Source organism: Camarhynchus parvulus, chromosome 25 (genome assembly GCF_901933205.1).
Source record: "Camarhynchus parvulus chromosome 25, STF_HiC, whole genome shotgun sequence".
NCBI classification, from domain to species: Eukaryota; Metazoa; Chordata; class Aves; order Passeriformes; family Thraupidae; genus Camarhynchus; species Camarhynchus parvulus.
In genome coordinates, this window is record NC_044595.1 from 2670455 (window position 1) to 2690217 (window position 19763).

The 19763-nt window shown below is 52.8% G+C and overlaps 1 protein-coding gene across 9 annotated transcripts in view; it reads right to left on the minus strand.

Moving 5' to 3' along the window:
* Positions 1-19763, minus strand: part of MEF2D (myocyte enhancer factor 2D) — an 87333-nt gene that overhangs the window by 9233 nt on the left and 58337 nt on the right. For 8 of the 9 annotated variants that reach the window (XM_030965329.1, XM_030965335.1, XM_030965336.1 and 5 more), the window contains 5 exons: positions 16007-16144; positions 12098-12308; positions 7491-7547; positions 1961-2154; positions 952-972 (listed from right to left, as the gene is read on the minus strand). In XM_030965329.1, the coding sequence (XP_030821189.1) occupies positions 952-972; positions 1961-2154; positions 7491-7547; positions 12098-12308; positions 16007-16144 (621 nt within the window). The remainder of the gene's footprint in view (positions 1-951; positions 973-1960; positions 2155-7490; positions 7548-12097; positions 12309-16006; positions 16145-19763) is intronic. The other variant, XM_030965337.1, reaches the window with a different exon arrangement.

Below are 19763 nucleotides of genomic sequence, written 5' to 3' on the forward strand. Positions count from 1 at the left end.
CAACAATTAAAACTGCAAATGCCAGCCCAGTGGATTTCCAGCCAATGCTGCTGCAGTGTGCAGCCAGGGAACAGGCACAGGGATCAGCAATGAGCAGATGGGGAGGGGGGAGTGACTGCTCTCCATCCACACGTGGGGAAACTGAGGCACAGAGATGCTGGAAGGGTTTGGGGACACAAAGAGCAGCAGAATTTGTGTCAGCCATGCCTGGCCCACCCTTGCCCTGGCCAGGAGTGTCTCAGTGCAGGCTGCCAGAGGGATATTGGCTTTCTCCTGTGTTTTTGGAGAGTTTTTCCCTGGCTGTGTGCTCTGCATCCTGCAGCAGCTCCTGCCCTTCCCTTGCTGGGCTGACCTGCCTCCCATCTGCCCTGCACCAGAATAGCAACAGAGTGAATCCTTGCCACAAACAAGGTGGCATTCACTTTGCTGCCAGGGAGAGGAGAAAAAAAGCCATAAAAATAACACAGAAAACTGCCCCGTGCACAAGGGAGGTTCAGGGAGTGCACTACCCAGCCAGTGGATTCACACAGGCTTTAAGTAATATCTTTAATATGGGAAGAGCCTGATTTACTCCCTGTCTCTTATGTGCTGGCCACGGGCCAGGTCTCCCTGTGCTGGTGGCTCCAGCCAAGCCCCATGGGCAGGTCCAGGGCAGTGGCAGTGCCCAGCTCAGCTCCACAGTCCCCAAAGGGACCCTGGCTGACCTCCCCAGGGGGACCAACACAGCAATTTTGGCCAGGGAGGAGAAACAGGCCCTTTGCAGCTCATGCCAGCTCCTTTTCCACTGGGAGCTGGGTTTTCCTAAGAGCTGTTTTTCTCTGGATTTATTTTCTGCAGCAGGATCTAAGCTGGTGACCACCCCTGTGTGTGCCCCACGCCAGGCCAGGGCAGGACTGAGGGGACAAACAGCACACGTGTCACCACACCATGCACACCCAGGGGGGAACTCACCAGAGCCAGGTGGTCCTCGGTCTGTGCAGGGGAGAGCAGGGAGAGAACCGAGAGCACTGTTAACTGCCACAGCCCACCCCAGCAGCACCGTGCCCACTGGCACCTCACCCTCACCTCCACGGGGCACACACGGGGCAGGGTGGTGATTGGGAGAGGGTCTGTACCATTCATGGGGCACAAACAGCTCACAGTGGTGACTGGGAGAGGGTTTGTACCATTTAATGGGGGACAAACAGCTCAGAGTGGTTGGTGTATTTTACCTGCAAACGGTGTCTGTACGGTTGCACCACAGGCCAAGATGGGCCGGTGTGTTTGTACCATCCATGGGGCACACAGAGCTCAGAGTGGTGCCTGATGCAGGGTTTGTACCAGCCATGGGGCACAAACAGCTCAGAGTGGTGTCTGGTGTAAGGTTTGCACCAACACAGAGTAATGGGCCTGTATGGGGTTTGACCACAAGGGGCACACAGCTAGATGGTGCTGGTGTAGGTTGCACCATCCATGGGGCACGGCATGTCTGTGTTAACCAGGGGCACACAGAGCTCAGTGGTGCTTGGTGCAGGGTTTGCACCATCCAAGGGGCACACAGAGCTCAGATGGTGCCTGGTGTAAGGTTTGCACCATCCAAGGGGCACACAGAGCTCAGATGGTGCCTGGTATAGGGTTTGCACCATCCAAGGGGCACACAGAGCTCAGATGGTGCCTGGTGTAAGGTTTGCACCATCCAAGGGGCACACAGAGCTCAGATGTGTGTGTGGTTTGCACCATCCAAGGGGCACACAGAGCTCAGATGGTGCCTGGTGTAAGGTTTGCACCATCCATGGGGCACACAGAGCCCACAGTGGTGCCCGCTCCGGGATGCTGCAGGCACGAATCCCATCCTTCCCCCTCAGATCTCCCCTCCAGCACAGCCCCATCCAGCTCCCACCACCACAGCCCCAAATTCCCCTGCAGCCTGTCTGCTGGCAGCCCCTTGGTGCCCCCTGGCAGCCCCAGCAGCGGCACTCACCAGGTGGTGCATCAGCCCCTTGCTGCCCTGCGAGGTGATGACTCGCAGGTCGGGCTTGCGGCTGTTCGGGGCCAGCTGAGCTCCGTGCGCCCCCGGCGGCGGAGGGGACTTGGCCGGGATGATCTTGCCCAGGCTGCTGCCGTTGGACACGGGCAGGAGCCCCGGAGAGGCCCTGGCACTCACGTAGCCATTTCCTGCAGGAACAGGGGGCACAGAGAGGGAGCAGGTGAAGGTTGGTGATGATGAACCACACTGCACTGGGGCTGCATCAGTGCTCCAGTGCTGGGGAAGGTGGAGCAGGAAAGCCTTATCAATATGATTGTCTGGCAAAAGATTTTGAGAATATAGAAACTATAAGTGAGATTGAAATGAAAGCAAGCTTTGAGATCCCTCAGTTACTGAACAACTGGAAAACAATGGTGTGGCCAGCTGAAGGTGATCCCCTTTTGATGGAACAACACCCTCTGCTTGCAGACAGGCCCAAGGGTCAGAGCAGCCCCTACAGCTTGGCAGAAGGGGCCCAAAGAGGAGTTTTTAGGGTTTAAAATGTAACACAGTATGGTAATGTAATGATTCTTACAGGCTGTATGGAAACGCTATAGGATTTGTATCTTGTACTAGATTGGTTAGTGAGAATTAGAATATTCAACACAGAAGATTTATTGTATTGTAACAGGAACTTCACTCTCTTGCCCTATTAAGCTCCTACCCTTTTTACTCTCTTACCTTTTTTACTCCTTTATGCTCTTACCCTCCCATCCTCTCTCCCCCTCTCTTCTCTCAGGCCTGCTCTGAGCTGTGCCTGGCAGCTCCCACAGGGCCCTGCACCCAGGCCCCTTGCAATAAACCCCAAATTCCAAAAGGCCCCTGCCCCCAGGCCCTCTGCAATAAACCCCAAATTCCAAAAGGCCCCTGCCCCCAGGCCCTTTGCAATAAACCCCAAGTTCCAAGCCCTGGCTTCAGAGATCTCTGCTCTCCATCCATCCCAACCATCCATGACTCCATGACTGCTCCTCCTTGCGTGACAGCAGCACCTCATCCCCTCCAAATCCCTCCTGCACCCCAGCAGGTTCACCCCAGGACAGGCAGCAGCCCCTGAGCTCCCCAACCTGCAGGGACTCCCCTTTGTTCCTGCAGAAACACCCAGCAAATCTCAGAGCCTGATGTGCAGCCAGGCTCCTTCTCTGCTTTGCTTGGGCACCACAGCCCTGCCAAGATGGGTAATTACTGGCAAATTCACTTTTAAGGTCTCTTTCTGCTACTGGGGCAGTGAAAAGGGGCTGTGGCACAGTGAGGACTCAGTTCACTGCTCCCACTGCCCCTTTGAAGATCTGAGGTTCCCTCCTTTCCTCCTCCTGCTGCCCCACTTAAGGATTTAATGTGCAAAGAGAGAGGGGGAAAAAAAAGAAGAAAGGAAAGGAAGAAAAAAAAAATAAAAAGGAAAAGATTTGATGAACATCAGGAAAGGAATAAATTGGATCAGATTACTGTTCTGATGAGGGTTGGTTTTTTTTCATGAATAGGCCCCAAAGATAGAAAGGCGTTCAGCAATCACCAGGATTCAGCCCTCACATTCATCGCACGTTAGACCGGGAAAAATAGGTCGCTGATTGCATTATTAATGACATGCACATCGAGCTGCATCTGCATTTCAGCAGGGGCTGCTGCCAGCAGCACTGCAGCCACGGGGGCTGAGCAAAAACCCTAAAAACCCTGCCCCCCTGGAGCTGCCAGGGTGGGCACAGCGGGCACGGGGGGTGGCATTGGACACGGGGGGTGGTGATGTTCCCCTTGATCCCACAGATAGCACAGGGGTGGCAATGCTGCCCTTGGTCCCACAGATGGCACAGAGGTGGCAATGCTCTGATCCCACAGATGGCACAGAGGTGGCAATGCTCCCCTTGATCCCACAGATGGCACAGAGGTGGCAATGGTGCCCTTGATCCCACAGATGGCACAGGGGTGGCAATGCTCTGATCCTATGGATGGCACAGGGGTGGCAATGCTCCCCTTGATCCCACAGATGGCACAGAGGTGGCAATGCTCCCCTTGATCCCACAGATGGCACAGGGGGTGGCAATGCTCTGATCCCACAGATGGCACAGGGGTGGCAATGCTCTGATCCCATGGGTGGCACAGAGGTGGCAATGCTGCCCTTGGTCCCACAGATGGCACAGGGGTGGCAATGCTCTGATCCCACAGATGACACAGGGGGTGGCAATGCTCCCATTGATCCCACAGATGGCACAGGGGTGGCAATGCTCTGATCCCACAGATGGCACAGAGGTGACAATGCTCTGATCCCATGGATGGCACAGGGGGTGGCAATGCTCCCCTTGATCCCACAGATGGCACAGGGGTGGCAATGCTCTGATCCTATGGGTGGCACAGGGGGTGGCAATGCTCCCCTTGATCCCACAGATGGCACACGGGGGCAATGCTCTGATCCCACAGATGGCACAGGGGTGGCAATGCTCCCCTTGGTCCCACAGATGGCACTGGCTTTTAGATTTATCAACAACAAAGGTGTAGAAATTCCTCAGGTCACCTGCAGTGCTGGTGGCCATGGAAAAGCCAAAAGAAACCCTAAACTCTTTGATATTCTCCTTCCAAGACCATGGAAAAGCCAAAAGAAATGCTCAACTCTTTGATATTTGTCACAGACATCTTTGATGAAAAATCCTTTCCTTGGGATTTTTCCTCCTGAGAAGCTGAGAGGCCTTAGGAACAAAATGTAAACAATGATTATCTGCTGCTGTGGAATGCAACAGGGGCATCTGTGATTGGTCTCATGTGGTTGTTTCTAATTAATGGCCAATCACAGCCCAGCTGGCTCGGACAGAGAGTTCAAGCCACAAGCCTTTGTTACCATTCCTTCTTTTTCTATTCTTAGCTAGCCTTCTGATGAAATCCTTTCTTCTATTCTTTTAGTATAGTTTTAATATAATATATATCATAAAATAATAAATCAAGCCTTCTGAAACATGGAGTCAGATCCTCGTCTCTTCCCTCATCCGAAGACCCCTGCAAACACTGTCACAGATATTCTCCTTCCCAAGGCCATGGAAAAGCCATAAGAAATGTTAAACTCTTTGATTTTCTCCTTCCCAGGGCATGGATGCACACGGGGCTCTCGTGGTGACCCTGTTTGAGGCACTCTCTGTATCACTGTGCGTTGGGGAGGCTCCCTGTGCTGGAGAGGAGCTGCTTTGGGTTCCAGTGCTGCCACCACTCACCCCCAAGGATGGGTGGGGTGGCCTTGGGCTGTCCTTGCTGCTGTCATTGCCATGTGCACCCAGCATGGATCCAGCCAGGCAGAGAAGGGCTGCACTCCCACCAGCACTCCCCAAGCACAAAAAAAGAGTCTAAAAGAGGAGCTGTGACCGTGCTCACAGGGGTCTGAGGATGAGGGAAGAGACGAGGATCTGACTCCATGTTTCAGAAGGCTTGAGTTATTATTTTATGATATATACTATACTAAAACTATACTAAAAGAATAGAAGAAAGGATTTCATCAGAAGGCTAGCTAAGAATACAAAAAGAAAGGTAACAAAGGCTTGTGGCTTGGACTCTCTGTCGAGCCAGTTGGACTGTGATTGGCCATTAATTAGAAACAACCACATGAGACCAATCACAGATGCACCTGTTGCATCCCACAGCAGCAGATAATCAATGTTTGCATTTTGTTCCTGAGGCCTCTCAGCTTCTCAGGAGGAACAATCCTACAGAATGGATTTTCCATAGAAGATGTCAGCGACAGGAGCCCTCTGGGCTGCCCCTGCAGCAGCCTGGTGTGAATCTGAGCGGGGACACTGCGGGCTCAGCATCCCCCCACGGGGCAGGGCTGGGTGCTGCAGCCCGAGGGCGGCACAGGCACGGAGCGTGGGCAGGGTGCAGGGACACAGCACTGCAGGATCCGGCCAGAGGCACCCGCAGCTGATGACTCAGAGGCAGCAGGTGATCACTGAGTGCTGCAGAGACCGCAAGGGAAGGAGGAGGAGGAGGAGGAGGAGGAGGAAGAGACGTAGCAGGTATTTGAGAACTGCCAGAGCCACAGTCCCCTCCCAGAGGCACGAGGGGAGCCCCAGGGAGGGTGGGGGGGGTCTGGGGACAGCAGGGGTCTGGGGCTGGCCCTGCTGCTCAGCCCCATTTCCTGCAGTGGCAGCAGGAACGCAGGGAATGCTCGGGTGACGTCAATGCTGACATTCAGGGGCCCTGCCAAGCTCTGCACCCGCAGGGGCTGCTCCAACAGCTGACACGGGGGTGGATGGGGGCCCCAGAGCTGCCTGGGGGCTGTGCCACGCTGGCCCCTTCCCTGTGCCCTCCAGGATCAGCAAAGCTCCGTGCTGGGAGACACTGAGACACTGCCCCACAACCCACCCCGGCAGGTTTTGCTCTGGGAAGAAATCCCTGTGGTGCTGGCACAGTGCTACCCAGCACAGGGAAATGGCAAAATCCAGAATCCAGAGTGCAGGGAAATAGGGCCCCAGAGCTGCCTGGGGGCTGTGCCACGCTGGCCCCTTCCCTGTGCCCTCCAGGATCAGCAAAGCTCTGTGCTGGGGACACTGAGACACTGAGACACTGCCCCACAAACCACCCCGGCAGGTTTTGCTCTGGGAAGGAACCCCCCTGGTGCTGCCCAGCACAGGGAAATGGTTATTCCTGGCAGAATCCAGAGTGCAGGGGATGGGGTTGGGTTGCCACGGTGCTGCAGAACCACAACTGGTCCAACCCCACCCAAAAACCAGTGGGACCTGGCTCCAGTTTGGTTTTAACTGGGGCAATGTGGGATTCCACACTTCTCTGTGCTGTCAGCTGGACACCTACTGCAAAAAGGGGTGAGGAGTCAGGCTCAGGAGCTTTTGCTTCTGCCCTTGCCCTCTGGGATGGATGGCATCTACCCTGCCAGGCCTGGGAGCACTGCCAAGGCCTGTGCTGAGAGCAGCAGCTGCTTCCCAGCACTACCCAGGGCTGGCTCTGCTTTCTGGGCTGTGCCTACACCAGCACTGGCCCAACATCCTCAGCCTGCAGATGGCAGAGGCAGATGTGGGGATGGAGATGTTGTTAGTGCATTTTACAGCAGAGGAGCTGAGCCATGAGGCCTGAGCCTCATTAGCACCGAGGCTCTCACAGTGGAAAAGGGCCTTAATGAGCTTCTTTTCCTTGCAGTAAAGTTCCTTTATAGGGCCCAAGCACGAGGAGGAACTGGCTGTTAATTGAACAGAGAACTGGCTGCAGCACCAGGAGCTGAAGCCAGAGCTACCCAAATCCTGGTCTTTGGGGGTCACCTCCCTGCTCTGCAGCTCCCCCCAGAACCCTGGGTAGATGGAGACTCCTTGGTCACTGGGGAGTCCACTGAAACCAGCACCCCCAACAAAGGCAGCCTGCAGCTCCACGTGCCAACTCCTTGGCAAAACCTTCCCCAGCGCTTCCCCATGGGCTCGACAGCAAAGCAAAATCCTGTGGGAGGTGTGGGGAAAGCAGGAGTGCCCCATGGAGCAGGGGCAGGGGCTGAAGGCTCCTTACTCACCCACGGGGCTTGGGCAGGCTCCGTTGGTGTTGTTCAGGTCTCCCCCAAGCATCGCCCCTGCAAAGCAAGAGGAGAGATGGGATCAGCAGCAGGGCAGGAACAGGGGGAGCATCCCTGCTCCTGGGGGGCAGGAAGCACGGTGGAGGAAGGCAGAGGGGAAAAAAGCAGGACTGCCTTGCTGGGGAGAAAGGCCTGGGCAAAAGGAGCAGCGTTCCTGGTGATCAGGTTGGGAAATGTTATCCAGGCAGATCCGTTTCCTTTGGGAAGGAGCCAGGTGCACAGAGCCTGCTCCAAAGGAGGCAGCTTGGAAAACACTGCAGCTGTTTTATTCCATGCCCCCTTTTGGGGGGGACACAGAGCTGGTGCTGCTGGGGGAGAGAGAGCCCCAGCAGCATGACAGGAAACAAAATCCCCCCTGTAATGTTCACAGGGACGGAAACCATCCCACACTGCCAGGACACCACAGAGATCCCCACTCCCAACACTTGCAGCAAAGCGCTGAAATTCCCCAGCAAACTGGGAAAAACTGGACCTTTTTATTCCCAAAAACCAGAACGTTTTGCCTTCTCCTGGAAGAAGACTCGATCTTTCTTCTGCCTTGTTATGAAGTTATTTCTGAAAGCCACCGATTCCCCAGCCGGGGCTGCCTGACCACGGCTGCAGCCAAGAGGCGGCGCGGAGGCTCCGGAGCTGCGACCGCAGTCAACCCGGAGCCCTGGGCTGGCCAACAGGGAGCTTTCGGTGCCAAACCCCACCTCTAACCACGGCCCAGCCCTTCCCAACCCAGATGGAGAAACCTGAGACACGAATCTTTATCCAGCCCGTGGCTCTCAGCGAGCCCCTGGAAGCTGGAGGAGGCTGGGAGGGCTGAGCTGAGGGAAGAACAGTTAAATCCTCACATGGTCCCAAAAATTGTATGGCCTGAGAAAGGGTGAAGTGAGCCACTAGATGTGACACGGCAGCACCTCCCTGAAGGGATGGGGATTGTGACAGTGGTCACAGGGGTTCTTGATTTGGGGAAGAGATAAGAATATTGACTCCATGTTCAGAAGGCTTATTATTTTATGATATATATATATATATATTATAACTATACTAAAAGAAATAGAAGGCAAAGTTTCCAGAAGCTAGCTAAAGTAAGAATAGAAAAGAAAGAAGAATGATAACAAAGGCAGACAGAGTCCAAGAGAGCTCGGCTCTTGATTGGCCATTAATTATAAACATCCAAGCTGGGCCAATCTAGAGAGACCTGCTGCATTCCACAGCAGCAGATAACATTGTTTACATCTGCTTCTGAGGCCACAGCTTCTCAGAAGGAAAAATCCTAAAGAAAAGATTTTTCATAAAGAGATGTCTGCGACAGGGGATGCAAAGCCAGAGGTCCCTGTGCCTCCCAAGTCCCACAGGAGGAACTCCAGCAGGGTTTTGTGGCTGTGCCCTGCTGTGGGACCCCACCAGCACGCCAGGCACTGTGCCCATGCTGCCAGAGAGGGCTCAGCTCCTTGGGTGAGTGGTGCCAACCCACGCCCAGCCCTGTACACCCCCCTTGGCTGCCCTTCTCCCACAGCACCCCCGAGCCAGCAGCACCAGGCACTGTCAGGGTACGCTGTGCATTTGCTTTGGAAACAACACAACCAGCTAAAAAAGATTGAGGGGGGAAAAAAAAAGAGTTTTTCTAACATGCAAGGCCCTGGCTCCTATAAACAGGATTTCTTCCGTGTCCCAGGCAGCCAGTGAATGAGAGACACAGATGGCCAGACTTGGAACACCTCTGTGCTCACAACCGCAAAATGATCCCCTCAAACGAGCAGGGAGAGAGCTGGAAAGAGAGAGCCCCCAGAGGGGTCTGCTTCACCAGGAAGCCTCTTCTGCTCTCAGCTGAGGGGCCTCAGAGAGGGCAGGAGATCCCTGCAGCCTCAGCCATGGCTGCCTGTGCTCAAGGAGAGCTCTGCCACCCGGCCTGCAGTGAAATGAATCCTCCCTGGGATCAGTCCTGGAGCAGAATGTCCCCTCTCTGCTCTCTGGGATCAGCCCCAGAGCAGAATGAATCCTCTCTGCTCCCTGGGATCAGTCCTGGAGCAGAATGTCCCCTCTCCTGCTGCTCTGGGATCAGTCCTGCAGTAGAATGTCCCCTCTCTGCTCTCTGGGATCAGCCCCAGAGCAGAATGTCCCCTCTCTGCTCCCTGGGATCAGCCCTGGAGCCGAATGTCCCCTCTCCTGCAGCTCTGGGATCAGTCCTGCAGTAGAATGTCCCCTCTCTGCTCCCTGGGATCAGTCCTGGAGCAGAATGTCCCCTCTCCTGCAGCTCTGGGATCAGTCCTGGAGCAGAATGAATCCTCTCTGCTCTCTGGGATCAGCCCTGGAGCAGAATGTCCCCTCTCTGCTCCCTGGGATCAGTCCTGCAGCTCTGGGATCAGTCCTGGAACAGAATGTCCCCTCTCCTGCAGCTCTGGGGCCTCATCCTGACACCTGAGTGCCGTGAGGCACCTTGGAGATGGGGGTGAGAGCAGTGAGCAAACCAGCTGTGTCGGAACCACGGCTCCTGCTGCATCCCAGCCAGGCCATTCCTCCTGCTCACCCCGACCCAGCGCAAAGCTGCTTCTGGCAGCACCTCCCAGCCTTCTCTCCCAATCCCTCCCCTTTGCAAAGCTCCCCAGAGCTCTCAGAGCCCCAGGGGCCACAGCTGAGGACCCAGATGTCCAGGTGGTCACTGGCACCAGCTCTGCCATTTGCAGCCTGGGTGACTTTTACAGCGACATCCGAAACAGCAGAAATATTCTTTATGACCATAAAAGAGAGCCAGGCTGTGGTCACACTGTGTCCCTGTCCCCTGTGCCACTGCAGGGGACGTGGGTGACAACTGCTCTCCCCCCAGCCTGTCCTGTGCCACCATGGGCTGGCCCTGCTGGAAATGACTACTGCTCAGAGCTGTCAGCACAGCCACATGAGTAATCACCCACAGCCAACTGCAGGCAGCACGGCCCAACTCAGAACAGCCCTTTTTAGGCAGCCAGAGCCATGTCACCAGAGTGCCACCGGCGAGCTGGATGCCAGCAGCCACCCCCGAGCCCGGGCATGGTGCCAGGCGAGTCATCCTGCACTGCCCAACCCAACCCAGATCCTGCAGGGATGCAGCTCCCAAAGAGACCCAGGCAAGGTGGGGAGGCTGCCCTCAGTTTGGGGCCAAGGCACAAACAGGGTGGCAGGAGGGCAGGAGCACACATTGAGGGGCAGGCTCCTCAAACCTGCACTGCTGTGCTCAAACCCACACTGGCACCATGCAGGGGATGCACCAGAGCCCAGTTCCCCACCAGGAAGAGTTCCTGCAGCACAGCACAGCTGTTGGCCAAGGGGGACACAGTCAGGCTCCTCAAACCTGCACTGCTGTGCTCAAACCCACACTGGCACCCTGAGAGGGATGCAACACTGCCAGGGTGCTCCTGCCACCCACGGGTGCTGCAATGTGCACCCTGGGCAGGGGATGGAAGCAGCACAGGTGTCCCTTCCCTCAGTGATGCCCCACACTGGGTGCTGCAAGCCCAGCCAGCCATCCCCAAGCCTGGCCATGGTGCCAGGCGAGTCATCCTGCACTGCCCAACCCAACCCAGATCCTGCAGGGATGCAGCTCCCAAAGAGACCCAGGCAAGGTGGGGAGGCTGCCCTCAGTTTGGGGCCAAGGCACAAACAGGACATCCATTGCTGCCAGGAGCACACACTGAGGGGCAGCAACCCTTCCAGGGTGCTCCTGCCACCCACGGGTGCTGCAATGTGCACCCTGGGCAGGGGATGGAAGCAGTACAGGTGTCCCCTCCCTCAGGGATGCCCCACAGTGGGTGCTGCAAGCCCAGCAGGCAGGAATGATGAGGAGGTGAGTGTTGGGGAAGATGGAGCAGGAAAGCCTTATCAATATGATTGTCTGGCAAAAGATTTTGAGAATATAGAAACTCTAAGTGAGATTGAAATGAAAGCAAGCTTTGAGATCCCTCAGTTACTGAACAACTGGAAAGCAATGGTGTGGCCAGCTGAAGGTGATCCCCTTTTGATGGAACAACACCCTCTGCCTGCAGACAGCTCCAAGGGTCAGAGCAGAGCCTACAGCTTGGCAGAAGGGGCCCAAAGAGGAGTTTTTAGGGTTTAAAATGTAGCACAGCATGGTAATGTAGTGATTCTTATAGGCTGTATGGAAATGCTGTAGGATTTGTATCTTGTACTAGATTGGTTAGTGAGAATTAGAATATTCAACATAGAAGATTTATTGTATTGTGATGGGAACTTCGCCCTCTTACCCCTTTTACTCTCTTACCCCTTTTTACTCTCTTACCCCTTTTTACTCTCTTATGCTTTTGCTTTCTTGCCCTTTTACTCTCTTACCCTCCCATCCTCTCTACCCCACTCCTCTCAGGCCTGCTCTGAGCTGTGCCTGGCAGCTCCCACAGGGCCCTGCACTTGGCCCTTTGCAATAAACCCCAATTTCCAAAAGGCCCCTGCATCCAGGCCCTTTATAAACCCCAATTTCCATGACCTGGCTGCAGAGATCTCTGCTGTCCATCCATCCCCACCGTCCTACCCCCGATGCTCCCACAGGTGAGGGGCTCACAGTGGCTCACCTGCACTGGCTGGCCTCTGTGGCAGCCCTGGGGACACGGTGTTCCTCTGCAAGGCTGGCTGCTGTGGGGACAGGAGCCGGGGGTCTGTCAGCGAGGAGGTCACCAGCGACTGGGTGACCAGAGAGCTGCCAGGGTTGCTGAACTGCAGCGAGTTCTGGTTGGTCACCGGCACCGTCACGGGCATGGCGAAGTTCGGAGCGGGCACTGTGGACTGAACAGAGAGCAGGGGGTAAAGGGGAGCCGGGGTCCTGCAGCACAGCACAGCACAGCTGCTGGCAAAGGGGTCAGGCTCTTCAAACCTGCAGTGCTGTGCTTGAACCCTGGCACCTTGCAGGGAATGCACCAGAGCCCAGCTCCCCACCAGGGAACACCAGGAAGAGTTCCTGCAGCACAGCAGAGCTGCTGGCCAAGGGGGACAGCACGGCTCCTCACTGCTGTGCTCAAACCCACACTGGCACTTTGAGGGGATGCACCAGAGCCCAATCCCCACCAGGAAGCACAGCACAGCTGCTGGCCAAGGGGGACCATCAGGCTCCTCAAACCTGCACTGCTGACCTGCAGTGCTGTGCTCAAACCCACACTGGCACCTTGCAGGGGATGCACCAGGGCCCAATCCCCACCAGGGAACACCAGGAAGAGTTCCTGCAGCACAGCACAGCTGCTGACCAGGGGGACCATCAGGCTCCTCAAACCTGCACTGCTGTGATTTAACCCACACTGGCACTTTGTGGGGATGCACCAGAGCCCAGCTCCCCACCAGGGAACACCAGCAAGAGCAATGGGCCATCCTCCTGGACATACCCAAGCTCTGTAAACAACTGTTTTGGCCTCTCTTTCAGGCTGTATTTATTTACCCCTTGTGTTTTCAGGGCAGGCAAGAAGGAGAGGCTGGGAGCAGCCCAGAGCATGAAGGTGGGCACCAGCCTGGTGGTCTGCCCCCACCAGCACCAACAGCAGCCCAGCTCGGCGCTACCCTTCACCCCAAGCAGGATTCTCTTCTCCCTTCCTCAGGCAGCAGGAAGCCAGCAGTAAATCCCCATTCTGGTGGCCAAGCACCTGGGAAAGACTCGTTTTGCTCCACAGAGCCCCTGGGTCACTCTGAGATCCTTCCTGTCTCCTGTGGGAGCTGCTGGGAAGGACGAGCTGACGCCAGGGATGCAGGAGCATCACTAAAGCTGCAGGTTGAGGACCAGCTTCACCTACCAGCGTCCCGTGGGAGCCAGACCCGCTGTGATTATCCCAGCCGTTTGTCTTATGGCACTGATCTGCTCTTCGTTAACAGGAGCTGGCACCTGCTTAGAGGCTTTAGCACGGGCTTTGCTTAAGTCCCACTTTAATTTGCTCTGCGATGGAGAGGGAGAGTAGCCCAGCACTAAATGGGACCATCACAGAGCCAGAGTGGAACCCCAGCGAGGGAAGAGAGACTTGCAGCCCCTTCTCCTCCAAAAATCTGCTCCTCTATAGGTCCTGCTCCTTAGGTGAGAGAGGGGCATGGCAGGAAGGAGTAGGACAGTGCTCACCCACGCCTCCCTGCCAGGAACTGTCCCCACCTGCCTCCCAAGGGCATCCTGTCCTTCAGAGATATCCCGTGGCTGCAGCCAAGCCGCGGGGCCAGCGGCTCTGAGCCTGCGCCCTGGGGCTCAGCAACTCCTACAGCACCAGGGAGAGCTGCAACACGGAGCCCTCCCTCTGCTCAGCCTTGGGAGCTCATCCTGCACGGCAGCAGAATCACAGGAGGAGGAGGAGGAGGAGGAGGAGGAGGAAGGTTTCTCGGGCGTTGCACGAACACCGGAGCAGCGTTGTGTAATAAATCACTGCCAACGCGTCCGGGTGCCTTCAGAGCTCCCAGGGAGGGAGAGGAAGAGCTGGAGCTCCTCCACACCACGGCATGAGCAATGCCACGGTGGAGCTGTGAGCTGATACACCAGCCCAGGAGCTGAGGTTTGCCTTAATGCACCTGCAGACAGGTGTGAGGCTGCCACTGCCCCAGCACAACGGCAGTTTGCACAGGGGTCCAGAGTCTGGGGGAGAAGATGCACACATCAGCCAAAATCCACCATTTCTGCTCTTGTTAGAAGGGAGGGCAAACACCAGAGGCAGAAGCCCCACGGGGCCCTTCGTTAGCAGACACAGCTGTCGTTAGGCTGCCCCTCTGGGTTAGTTCTGCTCACACACAAAACCAACCCAGCGTTAAAATGGAAAAGCGTCTTCTTCAACCACACACTCCACCTGCACTGCTCGGCCCCTCGCTGCCAGGGAGGTTTAGTGGGGGAGCCAGATGCTATGCCCTGATGAGGAGCCACCCAGCACTTGAATGCCACCTGCTGAAAGGACCTCTGGGCACAGATTGTCCCTTTGGATTGGCCTGTCTGGATGATGGGAGCCTACTCAGGGCCCTCCCTTTGCAGCAGACACGTTCTGAGGCTGAGCAGCCCCTGCTCACAAGGGTGTTCTGCACTAAGGACAAAGCTCAGGTGGCTTTTCAGCCTATTTTCCACTGTGTGCCAGGTGCTGGGGGGATGCAGGTCCTGCTGGGGCTCTACTCCCACCCCACACCCTGGTAGGGTGGGAATCTGCACCCCCCTAGTGAAAGCAGGGAGGCTGAGGTAGATCCATGTCCTGACAGAGCTAATGCTGCCCTGAACCCCTCTCCTCGTTGTCACAGCAGAGCTGCAAGAGATCATCACCACCTGCACTTTCCTCCACCTCCTCAGCCCTCCCAGGTCTCAGGGCAGCCTCCCCACCCTCTCCACCCTGAGATCTGGGGGATCAAAATGCAGATTTTGGGATCCTTGCGAGGCTCGTGGAGCAACACAGCGCTGAGTCAGCAAAAAACCACCAAAACCTGGAGATTTCACAAGGCCCAGTTCTCAACAAAAGCCAGAATTTCAACTTGTGGGGGCTTGCAAAGCACAGAAGGGCAGATGATTTTGGGTGGAGCTGCGTGTGTCACTTTTGCTGTGCTGCATCCACCCCTGGACAGGAGCCGCCCCCCAGCTCCCACAGCATTAATTACTGCTGCAGCAACTCGGGGCTAATCCCCTGAAGAGCCCTTGCCTGCATCAATAGTCTCTGCTCCCTTGAACTAACAACTAATTTGAAACGTGGTGCCCCCTCCTCCTCCCGTCTCCTGACACAAATCCCTTTCAGCACTGTCCTGATGCCACCCCAGTGCCAGTGACAGCTCTGGGATCACAGGCTAAAACCTCCCTGGATTTCTGCCACAGCCACCAGCTGCCCTGAGGGCTCGCTGGATTTGGGGGGAATTAATGTGGAACAGCCCAAACCAGGCTGAGCTTTGCAAGGATGTGAGAGGTCGGCACCCTCCAGCAGCTCACATGAACACTGGGATCTTAACCCAGACAAAAATCTGGAGGATTTTTGAGGAAAAGAGGGTGAAAAAGGAGACCCTGATCCAGTAGAGGAGACAAGCAGTACTATCCTGCACTGCCTGGCCAGAGCCAAGGAGGGTCAGGAATGATTCTCCCAAGGATGGGCAACAGGAAGGGCACTCAAGAGCCAGGTGCATTCAGGGCTGCAGGGGCTGCTGGCATCGGCTCCAAAGCAAAGCCATGCAAAATCCAAAATCCACCCCCCCATCACCTGGAGGCACCGGGGAGGGGACCAGGGGGGCTGCAGGCCACCAGCTACTCACTGCGAGCCGGTAACTCTGCATCATTTTATCAAACTCCTCATCAATCTTTTTATATTTCTCTTCCGTCTGCGGGGTCAGAGCAAACACTTCGTCCCCCTCGGGGCTCTCGCACTCCCTGTGCTTCTTGTTCAGCGCCTGTTACGTGTGGGGGACACAGGGGGGCCGGGGACAGGGCGAGGGGAGGTCGAACAGAAGAGAAACAAAACAGAAAAGAACATATAATGAAGGATTTCCAGCCACGGGCAGGTACTTACACCATATCTCTTGAACAGGATATCCAGATCCTCGCTGCCTTTGCGGTATTTATCCTCCATCAAGGGGCTCTGGTCTATGGAGTCGTCGCCGTCGGGCTCTGGGCTGTCACAGCCGTTAAAACCTTTCTTTCTTAACGTCTGCAAACACAACCGGAACAGTCTGAGATGGGCAACAGGGGCAGCTCCCTGGGCAAAGCCAGGGCACCACTGGGAATATCCCTCTGTCTGCTCTGGGGTGCCCTGACCCCCATGGAGCACTGACTTTGGCCCTCATTCATGGAGAAAGTTTCCTAGAGTTCAAAATAAACCAGAATCCACAAAAGTGTGAAACAGATTATAGAGAGTAGTGTGGGTGCATCACTTGGTGAGAAATTGAGGTTTTGGGGTTTTTAGTGTGCAAGATGGAGGGCACAAGGTGTCATCCTGGGTTTCTTCTTCCTTCTTCCTCCTTGGTTTGGGTGGTATTTTGTAATTGGGCAGAAAAATCCGCACTGAGATCAGTTATTGGGTGAAAAGGGAAAATAATCCAGGTGTCAGTTCTTAATTGGATAGTTTAGTCTTAAAAGACCTTGTAACAAAAGATTATTGGCCATTTTGTGCCTTCTGATGAAAAGCTGCCCAACTCATGGTTGTGAGACTGTTTTACTGATAAATAATAAACCCCTGAGCGTTTATTTAAACATGAACTACCATCTCAAGTGCCTTCAATCCAGAAACAGAGAAACCAACAACTGGTACCACCACAGGTCCCCCCAAGAACTTCCCCTGGACCAGGACTTGTACAAACCAACAGCATCACCCCAAGACATCAGTGACCTCCATGGGGTTAAAAAATCAGGATACAGCCCCTGGGGTTTGATGCCAACTTAGGAATTACAGCATGGGGAGCAACAGAGTGAAACTTCCTTATTTTCAAAGGTTCTGCTTACACCAGGACTGACTTTGGCCCTGCAGGAACTCAGGACCCCAAGAACATGCCCTGGCTTGCATGGACCAGAACCTGCCCCTGTACAAATCAACAGCATCGCCCCAAGATGTTGCTGACCTCAGTGGGGTTAAAAAAAATACAACCCCTGGGTTTGATGCCAGGGTATGTCTAATTTAGGAATTACAGCATGGGGAGCAACAGAGGGAAACTTCCTTGTTTTCAAAGGTTCTGTTTACACCAGGACTGAATTTGGCCCTGCATGAACTCAGGACTCCCAAGAACCTCCCCTGGCCTGCACAGACCAGAACCTGCCCCTGTACAAATCATCATCCCAAGACATTGCTGACCACAGTGGGGTTAAAAAATCAGGATACAGCCCCTGGGTTTGATGCCAACTTAGGAATTACAGCATGGGGAGCAACAGAGAGAAACTTCCTTGTTTTCAAAGGTTCTGTTTACATCAGGACTGAATTTGCCCCTGCACGAACTCAGGCATCTTCGTCACTTTCAGGTGCCACAACATCACGAGGGAAAAAAAAAAAACCTTCATGCTCTTTGCTGTCCTGCAAAAGCAGGGAAAACCTGCTTACAAACAGCCAAATAGGAAAATGAACCCCGAAATTATCGGCAAATTGTCAAATCTGACAGAATTTCCTGACAAAAGCAGACGAGTGGCATTTGCCAAATGGAAGGGCATCACACGACAGGGCACGTGGCACAGTGACAGCTGGGAGCCCTGCTGGGGGTGACACAGGGGTGATGGTGACACCACTGGGCAGCACACCCCACGCCAAGCCTGGGCTCACAAACAGGAAAGGTTTGGGCACTGCTACATGGAGGCAATGAGGTGAGACAGCCACTCCTCAACAGGAGGAGCCCAGTGACCACAGGGCACAGTGACACCCCAAAGTCCCTCTCTCATCTTCAGCAGCACTGAGATCCACTCTGAATCCCTCTATTTTCAGCACACCAAAAGCAATTAAGGCATTATGATGGAATCAGCACTTGCCAACTCTTTTTCTTTTTTTTTTTCAGGAGTCAAAGATACAGAATTTCCTGGAAGTCTTGATCCCTTTTCATGCCAAATTCAGCAGGGGGAAAAAAAAATAATAAAATCTTGACAATTCTCTGTCTTCCTAAACAGCAACAACCATCTCCATTCTGAGGCCAAAGCGTATTTGGGAGTGGCTCTTCAGCTACCTGAGAGCTCCAGGAAGCACAGGGCCTCTGGGGAAATCGAACCCTGCAGTGAATAAATCCCACGTGGGTTGGGAACACTGCTGGTGGGATTTGCTCAGCACCACAGGTTGGGCTCAGCGGATCCTTCTGCAAGCAACGGGCACCACACCCACCCCAGCCTGTTCTCCATCCAGCTGAAGCTTTTCACAATATTTTCCATTCAAATTGCTCCTTCCTGGCCCTTCCCAGGCACCACTTTCACCCTCGTCACTGGATTCACAGAGGGGAAATGTCCTGGCTCACATACAGAAAAACTGCACTCACCCCTGACCGTGGTGGCACCTGATGCCCTGTCTGGTGTCACCAGTCATTCCTGACACCTAATAATTATTAACTCATTATCTGATAATAATGATTATGAATAATTCTTATACCTAACATTAATATTATACCTAATACATTCTATTCTATTCTATTCTATTCTATTATGTTATGTTATATTGTATTATATTGTATTATATCATATTGTATTATATTGTATTATATTATATTATATTGTATTGTATTATATTGTATTATATTATATTATATTATATTGTATTGTATTATATTGTATTATATTGTATTATATCATATTGTATTATATTGTATTATATCATATTGTATTATATTGTATTATATTGTATTGTATTGTATTGTATTGTATTGTATTGTATTATATTATATTATATTATATTGTATTGTATTATATTGTATTGTATTATATCATATTATATTATATCATATCATATCATATCATATTATATCATATTATTATATTATATTATATTATATTATATTATATTATATTATATTATATTATATTATATCATATTATATTATATTATATTATATTATATTATATTATATTATATTATATTATATTATATTATATTATATTATATTATATTATATTATATCATATTACATTATATTATATTATATATTATACTATATCATATATTATATTATATTATATATTATATTATATGATATGATATCATATAATATCATATCATATTATTATTTTATATTATATTAATGTATTATATTATGATAATAACTTAGTAATTCCTGGTGTCCCTAATTCCTGAGTGTCTGTAGAGCAAGGCACTGGGAATCAGTCACTGCCCTGAACAGGAGATTCCCAGGCCTTTTTCTGCAGTTTCCTGAGGACTTTTCCCTAATATTTTTCTATTTTTATACATGTCCTTGTTTGTTCTCAGAATGGCCCAAAAGAGGAAGAGGTGCTGCTGCTGGGGAAGGAACAGTTTTGCTTTTTTTTTTTTTTTGAAACTGCTTTTTGTGGATTTTTTTTTCCCAAAACCTTTTGTTTCGCCGACGCAGCCGAAAAACAGAACGTTGAGCTTTTCTCTAAAAAAGAAAATAAGTTTTTTTTCCTTTTTCTCTTTCAGAGGCAAAATGGAAAGAAGTTGTCTGGGTTTCCTTCAGAGACTCTCTGGTGTCTAACACGGGGCTGTGCCCACCTCGACACAATTCCCTTTGCAGGTTGGGAAGGTAATCCCTCAAAAAAAAAAAAAAATCAAAATAAATCAAAATCAAAAAAAAAAATCAAAATCAAAAAAATTCTAAAAAATCAAATCAAAATCC